Here is a 10,008-nt window from a genome sequence, read left to right as displayed (position 1 = left end):
GTTACCTGCTTTTAAACCTTACTTTGGCTGGATGGTGAAAGATATTATCTGGGGGGACAACTGGGCTGTTCCGAGCTTTTTTGATAATCAAATTTCTACTCTTATCAATACTATACCGATTGAGGGCAATGATGATAGCCATCTTTGGCTGAGTAAACTGAATCCCAAATTTGCTGATTTCCGTAAGCATTATTTTAGTCACCTGGAGATGGTGAATTGGAACAAATTTGTATGGCATAAGAGAGCCTTCCTTCGTTTTTCTGCATACGCCTGGCTCGCTTTTAAAGGAGGGCTCAAAACCTCTGATGCTTTAGCTAAACGTGGAATTTCAAGTCAATACACTTGCTGCTTCTGTCACTGTGCTGCGGAAACTATGTCCTATTTATTCTATGACTGCAGCTTCACCTTTAATGTTATTAAATGTTTTCTGCCTTGGCTGGGATCACTTTTGATGAATCCAAACCTTTTTCAAGTCTATGATAGCATTTTTGAGCAAAATTTCAACAACCATGATAGATCTTTATCTGCTCACTGCTTCTGCTGCTATTTATCACCTTTGGAGAGCAAGAAACGAAAGGTTGTTTGGTGGAATTATCGACAGCCAACTGACTGTCATTGCTAAAGTCAAAAAAGCTATCTTACTCAAAACTCATGGCTGGAAACACCCTTGATTTACTGGAGGCCTTTGCTGTTGCTAAACAGGACCAAAACTCTTCGCAGGATTCTCCATACCTGATGCTTTATGTTCTTTTTGTGGTGCCTGTTGAGATTGTCTTGCTTGCAGGTTGCTGGTTTTTGCATAGGACAATGATGAATGTTGTTTCTACAGCTGCCCTTAGGACGGCCAATTTGGCAACCATGGGTTTTTGCGTTCTGGCCGACCCTCTCGACAATCAAAAGCCAGAACGATCTGAGTCCTTATAACCCTTTCTTAAGTCCCTCTCGACAATCAAAAGCCAGAACGATCTGAGTCCTTATAACTCTATCTTAAGTTCTTTGTATTGTTTTGCTTCCTTTAGAACTCCCAAACTCTATTTTTTGAGCTTTTGGGAGTTATAGTTTGTCATTTACTTTACTTGTAATCTCTTTTTAATATGAAAGGCTTTTGCCCCAAAATTTCCCCCAAAAAAAAAGAAGGTTTTATTTGTGACGGTTTTTTTAGTGTTTCTTAAATCGACTTTTTAGTACAAAAATTACATCTTTTTACACAAAAAAGTTGTTTTAAGTAGTTGTAAAAAAGGTGTCACAAACGAAACCTAAATATGTATGTGATGAAGTACAAAATATTCAAACTCAAACTCCAAAAGTTCAAATAGATATTTAATTAAAAATTTAAATTGATATATGCTGATATAATAAATATTAAAGTTATTTAATAATTATTTATATTATTATGATAATGATGTGACTAAATTAGCCAAGGACTAGCTCATGTTAGATTTATCTATGATCTATTGATATGTTAGATCTAATTTTTTAAACCCTGCAAAAAATTTTATGTGATTATTATGTATGATATTGTCTGTGAAAAAAATAATAATAAAATCCCTACGAAAAAGCTCCGAATTGATTGTGAGTGCCACTAATAAATTTTTTTGGGAAAAAAACCCTTATTTGGCAAGCTAGTAAGTACTCTAGATGGGTTGTCAAGTTTCTTGTCCATTTACTATTTGGTTAGTAAATATACATGTTAGCTCATAAGTTGGTAAGAGTGGTGGTTAATTAAGAGCTTGTTACTATCTTGAAAGAAGACTAGCTTGTGATAGAATATTTCATATAATTGCCATATTATATGGTTGTGTAATTAAATTTGACTAGCTAGTTCATGACTATCAAGCACATTTCATACTGGAGAACTCCCCTCTTTTCATATAATTTCATGTGTTTCAAAACACATTTACACATTAATTTAGATTAACAAGAATAGAAAACATATAGCACTGGTAGCTGTATAGATTTGGATTGTGGCAATGGAACATACTAATTAAAGGCCTAATTTTGCATTAAAGGGAAATATGGTAGCTTGAGACTTGGGAGCCTTGGTTTGTTCCCTCTTTATGTGAAGTCCTTTTTTTTCCTCCTTAATTTCCAATTTGCATGTGGGACCTATTATCTTTATCATTGTGAATTTTGCCTAGCTTTTAATATGATTGACAAAAGCCTAATACTATATGTTGCCAATCTTGTGTACTTTGAAAGAATCAAAGTGTCTTTAGTATTAATGAAAGACAATCCTTGGTGTAAAGAGTTATAGATTTCTTTTTGGGCAAGGGCAACGATGATGTTGAAAGATGTTAATGTCATTAGCTGATTAAGGAGATACTAATCAATGGTGGATTTAAGGAGCTATGGGGCTCATCATGATTTTCTAAATTTTAGATTTGGAAGCAATATGATACAAAAATTTGATGCCTAAGTTATATCTTCTAATAGTAAATATTATAGAGTTTTTGTCCGTCAAATTTATTTAAAATTCTAATTATGTCATCGTAGATATTCGATCAATTTAAACTAGCTAGGGAGATTCAGTGTTACATGTCTGTGACTTAGATCAACGATCAATGTAATTATATTGATTGAGATCAAAATGTATAGATATGAATCTCAAGAGGAATTTGATTGTTAAGAGCATGATTCTTATATTGGATAAGGGCATGTGAGAGTGGACCCTACTTGGGACCCATTAATAATTGAGGTCAATGTGTAAGACTCAGTTATCTTTCTTCTCTCTAAGTTAATTTATTATGTAATTTATGTTGGAAGAATTCAAATATATCTTCCGAATTTTACATTAATAAGGATAAGATTGTTAGGAGTTCAGAGAATTTCAAGATTATTTACATAAGTTTTATTTTTGTGCCATTAATTAAGGCTTCATTTGAAACAACTTTCTTATTTATTTCTAAATCAACTTTTTTTTTTTTTGAAAAAAATTGATACTATAAAACTACTTTAAAAAAACAATAAGAAAGTTGTCTCAAACGAAACCTAAATAAGTGTAATCAGTTTTATCTTCTTATAAAATTTCTAACTATTACTCACGTGAGGATTCCACTCATAATTTCTTTCCTCAATAAAAATATAGCACTTATTCCGTTTATTACCTACATCTACTGTTCATATTTTAAGAAAGTTTACAACTAAAATTAGGAACCAAATTCTATCATATGAATAGGACATATCAAAAAATTAAAAAATTATTGAGAAAGTGTTCATAAAATTTTAACTAAATATGATTGTATAGCTGTTGTTGTAGAAGAATCTAACATTTTGTCTACATATTCAAAGAATGAAATTAAGAGTTATTTGCAATCATGTAAGCATAGATTAAAGGTCTATTTGGAATAATAGCTGCAATATTTTATAAAGATAGTTATGAAGTTGTTATAAGAAAATTTAAAAAAAAAATAGCTATGAATATTATAAATATTTTCTTTTTAAAAAAATCAAGCAGGTGTTTTTTTTTAAACTACCACACATTAATAACTCTAATTGTAAAAAAGAAGATTCACATCACAAATTTTTTTTAAAAAACAACAAGAAAGCAATAGTCAAATAATAGTTATAGTCCAATTAATAAGCAAAACAGTGAGAAAGTTGTCCCAATTAGAATATTCAAATTGAATTTAACAATGATTATGCTTCTATTTCATGTTTCTTTCATCATAAAATAAAGATTGCTAAGAATAATTGTTGGTTTAAAAGTAATAAAAAATAAGAACTCAATACATGCAAGAGAATGTAATCATTACAAGAATGACAATGATGTGTTGTTAGACTTGATTGAATGTACTTAATTAGTAATTAACAATAATTTTATGCTAAGATGCAAGCATTAGTTAAGAGGAATATTTTGGCTCCTTTCACATGTTGCTAGCCTCTATTTTTCTTCTAGTTTTGACCATTATGGTCCTACAAAACTATTTAATTAGGGACCATGCCATGTGCCTTTCTCTACTATTGCATTGATTGAAGTGCTAGCTTATAATCCAAATCCCACTAACTATGGAAGGCTTTCTTTCCATTTTTTTATCAAGATTTTAATCATGGTTGGATTGAATGGAATATCAATCATGTTTATACTTTAGTCGACACTTATCCCTTACTTTCTCTTGCATAGAATAAGAGTGATAGCACATTTTACCAACACTTCCATCTACTTCTCTATAATAATGTATTATATCAACCATGGTTAATAGTATAACATTATCATGTTAATTGATATTTTACTAGAAAATTCATCTCATCAAATTTGAGTCTTAAGATGATATATATTTCAATTGGTGGAAATTTCTAGAATTAGATTTAGGATCATTTCAATTTTAATTTCAGTAAACTTATAGTTAAATTGAATTTTGAAGGGATAATTATATATTGTAATACAAAATTCAGTTGAATCATATGTTTTATTATTTAATGCCATAAAATCTCTATATAATTCTGATCATATTTTATATAACATAAATATTAGGGATAATTATATATTTTTCTACAAAATTCAGTTGAATCATATGTTTTATTATTTAATGCTAAAAGGTTTCATGATTTTTTAGAATTATTTCAATGTTTTTAAATTATTTTGAAATTTTTCAAAAATGTTTCAGGATTCTTGAATATGAATATAGCCGATTTGGTAGTACTTTTACTACCAACAAGCAATAGTAACATGCATGGACAAATAAATCATTGCCAACTAGTCTTACACGTCAGGGCTAGCTATCGTGCAAATTGAGTAAGGGGACACAACACTTTAATCTTAGACTTCATTTGGGACAACTTTCTTACTATTTCTTAAAGCAACTTTTAGTACAAAAATTAATTTTTTTATACTAAAAAATTATTTTAAGAAGCAATAAAAAAGCCGTCCCAAACGAAACTTTAGACTTTGTTTGAAGCAGCTTTTGACCTGTGTTGTTTATTGCTTCCAATAGATTTTTGTGCAAGAAACTTGCTTTAAAAAACAATAAAAAAACCGTCCCAAACAAAACTTCAAAAATACAAAAAAAACTAATCGCTATATTCCTTCTTAGAAATGGTTCATGTAGATTTCCCATAGCATTTGGGCAAGCTTTACTTAGAATCTAAGGGATTATGATTTCTTCATGGGCACAAGACATGATAGTTATATTAATCATGTCTCCATTTACAAGTAAAGAGCACATTCAACTAATTAATAATATCAATACACTCATCATGATGGAATTAGGATTATATCAATTAGGCAAATTTTGATATAATGCAAAGGATCAAAAGTTCTCTTGAGGGATTTGAAAAAAAGTCAACTTCAAAAACTACCAGAGAGGTTGAATATTTCTCAATTTGGATTACTTGTTGATGGTGGAAAGAGTCATCCACATCAAAGATTGATCAAAAAGAGTAGAAAGATGGAGAAATAAAGAAGGGAGCTGACTTAAAATTATTACTTATAGAAGAAAAGAAACGAGCATGGTACTAACCTGAAGGGCCTGTGTTCTTTTAACAGGTTTCTGCTGGAACCAAGTAATTAGATCGATAGCTCTGACATACACGTGGTGAAATGGCTCCCAGTCTTCCTCATTCTCCACATGGCTTTCTCCATATTTTTGATCCAGTGTTAGTTACAGGTCCATTTTCATCGAAAGATGAAGATTTTATCACTTATTATACTACATGCAAATAAACTCACATGCGATGTCGGCCACTGTAGTAGTTCTTTTCCACAGCAACGCATGGATGGCTACAGCCTTTCTTTAGAAAAATGTCAGGCAGTATCAATCTGACATGAGAAAATTAAGAAATTGCTTCAAGAGGAGCTATAGTGATTCAGATTTGTAAATTATTTCTCGATCCAAGTTTCGTTGATAGATGATTTTGTTATATTAGAAAAGGTTTCATCTCTGAAACTGGCCGGGCTTGAAAGATCCGGAACAAGCCATGATCTACATGAACAAATTGCCTTGATCAAGAAGCCTTGCTTCTAGATCTACCTACTCTACAATCTAAATAATCTTTACAGTTTGGCCGGCTACTTCATTTAAGCATTATGTAATGAGGTGGTTGCATGGTATTTGAAGAGGGGATATGAAGAGAGAGAGTGTGTGCTTGAGAGAGAGAGAGAGAGAAGAAGATTATGAGAATTGGTAATGTACAAATGAAGATTGGGAATGGACTATGCTAAAATTTCATGATATGAAACACTTTCTTAACTTGAAGGGAAACCTTATCTCAATTGAACAACTTAATGAAAAATATTTCATCTCAGTATTTTGTATTGATACCTCAAAGATGGCCAAAAAATATTATAATGGTATCACATAAAAAAATAATGATATTATATACATTATCGCAAACATCAAAATAATAAGAGCACCACCCCATTATTCCTTGAGTAGCAGCTACGTACTACAGGATGAATGGCTCCTTCAAAGGAAAAAAAAAAAGGATAAAAGAAGACACTTAGATTTTATTACACAAACTGTAATAAAAAACTCATTATACAATAATGAATTGATGAAGATGTAAATTACGAGCTTCTTGCACTTTTTTCACTAACTTTTTTTTCTCACTTGTCAAGGTGATCATCCTTACACACTTCGAAAATTTCATCAAGATCCACCAATTGCCAATATTTTCAGATTTGGACTATGAACAAATTAATAATAAATATAGTATTACATATATAAGATTTCGATTACGTTGTAACAGACATAAACCCTTCTAAATGGATAACTAATACAATTCAACGAGAAATTCCTTCATCAGCTTTCCATAACTTGTACAAGATAATTTTTTGTATACACGCCTAAATATAAGACTATCTTCGAGAGAAGCTACCTCAGTATGACCGCAGCGTTTCTCAGCGACAGATATCGTTGGATATGCTCATTTGGAAGCATTCTGACACGCTTAAATACCTCTGGGTTCGCATAGCGAAGGTTTGTTCTAGGATCCATGTACGGTGCCTGCACACAAAACTCATTTTATAAGCCAAAAAAATATATATGCTGAAGTAGAGGAACACTAAAATATAAGCAAGCATTCATCTCCAAATTGATTACATACCTCAAAGCCTGTTATATCACAGAATTTCTTTGATGGATACATCGAAGGAGGTGTCTCAATATTTAAGTCTGATAAAGTCACAGTCATTGTCAGAAACTAAATCAAAATCAAACATAAAGAAGAAGAACGACAGATCAAACTACAAAATTAATCCAAGGTTGCTATTAGCCCTTCAACACTCAACAATTCAATCCAACTGATCTTTTAGTCTTCAGCAGGTGAACATAAAAGAATGGCAGCTTAGCATCATGTGCAGACAATACTAGTCATACATTTTGGCATGCAAAATACTTCTTACAAAGGTAAGGGATATTGATATTAGTATCACATGCCTTTTCCTCCTACATTCATATTCCCAACACCAATTTTACTTCATCAACGTTTAGCAATGTCCTCTCTTTCCTATGTTTCAGCCTTTCCCATGCCCTTTCCTCTGCTTCCCACGACTACCACAATTAATCCTCCGTTTCTCTGTGCATTTAACCGTAGACTCCTATATTTGGCAAGAATATGCAGACTGAGACGTGCCCTTTCCTCTGCTTCCTACGATTATTTCTCCTCTATTTCAGTGTAGTTAACAACTTTAGACTATTTGTATTTTTCTTATATATATATATATATATACACACACGCATGTACGTGCACAATTTATCATGTGAATATAGCTTCAACCCATAATTTGCCCTTTTTCCGGATGAAATAAGATGCAAAAATGATCTTTTTAAGCTAGTATGCATGTCAGCTGTTTCTGTTTCCATCTTGCTACTATTTTTGTTGTTAGCTTTGTTTAGTAGCCTCAGTTATAGAAGCTGCACTGTCCTTCAATTTTCGTCAATTTTTTTCAAAGAAATGAGAGTAACGATGACTTTAACTTGGCATTTGGTTCAATTGTGTTGATTTCGAACAAGTGCGAGATTTAAAACATGCGGATTTATTATCTCTCCATATTTAGCATTGCATTTTATACTGCCAATGCAACACATATAGTGACGAATTTGATTTACATTTGGATTTAAGCCCTGCCCAATTCTTGACTCTGCTTTAGCTAAAATCTTCTTTTAGCATCTTTGAACTTTATTTTGATTATGGCTTCTTTTACTTGCAGCATCAGTTTATGACTTGTTTGTTTTCTTATGTTGACTAATTCTTTAATTTCTTATTCTTTTTTCATATGCAATGCAATTAGATGCTTCCAAGACATGATTAATAATTTGTGAAGTATGTGCAGTTTGCTCGTTCAAAAGTCAAAACAAAGAAGAAAAACATTCCGAATATACCTTCTAGATATAGATGAGATACCATTGACCACCTAAATCCAAAAACAGCATTAAATTTCATAATAAATCATCTTATTTATTTCATTTTATATTTATATTAAGTTTAAAGTTTTGTCAACATGCGGAGATTTCATGAAACATAATTGATCATATTGTCAATTATAACAATTATTTTTAACTTATGCAAAAGAACAATTAACTTTTAAGCATCCGTATATTCCTGTATCACAGAAGAGGGCAACTAACCACAACACCCAACTTTAAATTCTACTATAAACCCATTAATTTATACAATAAAACTAAGAAGGCAGACGGAAATATCAAAATATCATGTGGTATAGGTTTGTTTCATCAAGAAAGTTCCACAAAGTTGAAAGCCATATCTTAAATAATTAAATTTAATGAGTTAAGCATTGTAAATTCATATTCATATGAGTCAAGTCAATCAGGTCTCTCAAGGAGTCTAATACGAGTTGAAAATCTTAGAATAAATCCTGCAGGTTGCTCCTTTCACTCATATTCCTCGTAAGCATGGTTCAGCTGCCCACACTACGTCGTTATTTCAGCACCATAGATATAGCATCGAAACTTTTTTGGATGAAAATAGTCATCGCTCAAACAACTTTTGAATAAGGGCCTCCGAGAAACTACTTCAGATATGTACTCAAACTATAGCAGTTGAAGAAACTAGCCGAGTTTTTAAAGCTCTACAATAATCATATTAGTATTGGATTATTGGCGGCATCTCGAGACCAACAATGCAAATCGTCCAACTAAAAAGACAAGTTAGTTAAGAAGTCGTATCATAGCTATCACCACCACCAGTCACAATATAACTAATATTTCCATCTTGAGTGTGAATAAAGGGCCAACATACCTCTGACTTATGGGAGAGGTCACCTCATGCAACATGTTATCAACCTTCTTGCTTTCTGAGTGCCGATTGTAAAGATTATTGACATGATTCATAACCAAGAGTACTTCTGACAACCATCATCAATACGCAAATAGCCTCATGCCAGATCCATCAAAAAATTATGTCTTCCACAAAAATAAATAGACATAACATGAAGGATTATCACCAACTCCAAAGCTTAGTTGAGGAATTATTTCGTGCTAAGAAGCTAAAAGAGTTCAACCTTGTTGACCCAAGACAATCTCCTGCTAAACATAAAGATCATGTTCCGACACATGCCATTCACATATTCAGGTCCATCCCAGCAAATCACGAAAGAGATGGAGCACAGGCATCATCAAGGCCGATGTGGGGCTCCGAAAATTCATACCCCAGTCTCTCCGTGACCCCTTTCTTTTTTATTTTGGTGAGAAGAGTTTTAACATGTTTAGGTTCCGAGGCAAATTTTCAGAAGTCATATTGGGTTTTAAATGAGACATTACCCAGAGATTTCACTCTCATTTTGTAATGAATTTATGATTTGAGTTCAGGTTTCCTATAGGCGAAAGCCCCTATAGTTAGTTAATTATCCCTCCCCATGACGAGAGATAACTTTCGATTAGGACTAGTCGTTAAATAGATACATAGTATCCAGTGTATAGTAACAGTAGAATTAGAGTTTAAATTTGAAACTTATCACCGCGCACTTAAAGCGGATGATGGGGGGAATGATGATGAACCAGATCAAGATCTCATGGTTTCGTCGTCCCAAATCATCATGGTCCCTAATGTTGC

General features: G+C 32.3%; 2 protein-coding genes across 2 annotated transcripts in view; one reads left to right on the top strand and one right to left on the bottom strand.

Moving 5' to 3' along the window:
- Positions 1 to 31: 31 nt before the first annotated feature.
- Positions 32 to 622, top strand: LOC114580786. The gene has a single exon (XM_028699383.1). It carries the CDS (start codon positions 32 to 34, stop codon positions 620 to 622), a length of 591 nt encoding a protein of 196 aa, XP_028555216.1.
- Positions 623 to 6,598: 5,976 nt separating this feature from the next.
- The window catches only part of LOC110100870 (INO80 complex subunit C), a 13,390-nt gene continuing 9,980 nt past the window's right edge, over positions 6,599 to 10,008 (bottom strand). Inside the window, exons 2-3 of the mRNA XM_020828578.2 lie at positions 7,042 to 7,109; positions 6,599 to 6,941 (exon numbers count right to left, since the gene is read on the bottom strand). Coding sequence (XP_020684237.1) covers positions 6,810 to 6,941; positions 7,042 to 7,109 — 200 coding nt within the window. The 3' untranslated portion in view covers positions 6,599 to 6,809. The remainder of the gene's footprint in view (positions 6,942 to 7,041; positions 7,110 to 10,008) is intronic.

The sequence above is a fragment of the Dendrobium catenatum genome, unplaced genomic scaffold (genome assembly GCF_001605985.2).
Source record: "Dendrobium catenatum unplaced genomic scaffold, ASM160598v2 fragScaff_scaffold_1271, whole genome shotgun sequence".
Lineage (NCBI taxonomy): Eukaryota > Viridiplantae > Streptophyta > Magnoliopsida > Asparagales > Orchidaceae > Dendrobium > Dendrobium catenatum.
Note: the sequence above shows the minus strand (reverse complement) of the source record. Positions and strands in the feature narration are given on the sequence as shown.

Coding starts and splice junctions, on each gene's coding strand:
- LOC114580786 (XM_028699383.1), top strand. CDS start 32: ATGGTGAAAGATATTATCTGGGGGGACAACTGGGCTGTTCCGAGCTTT.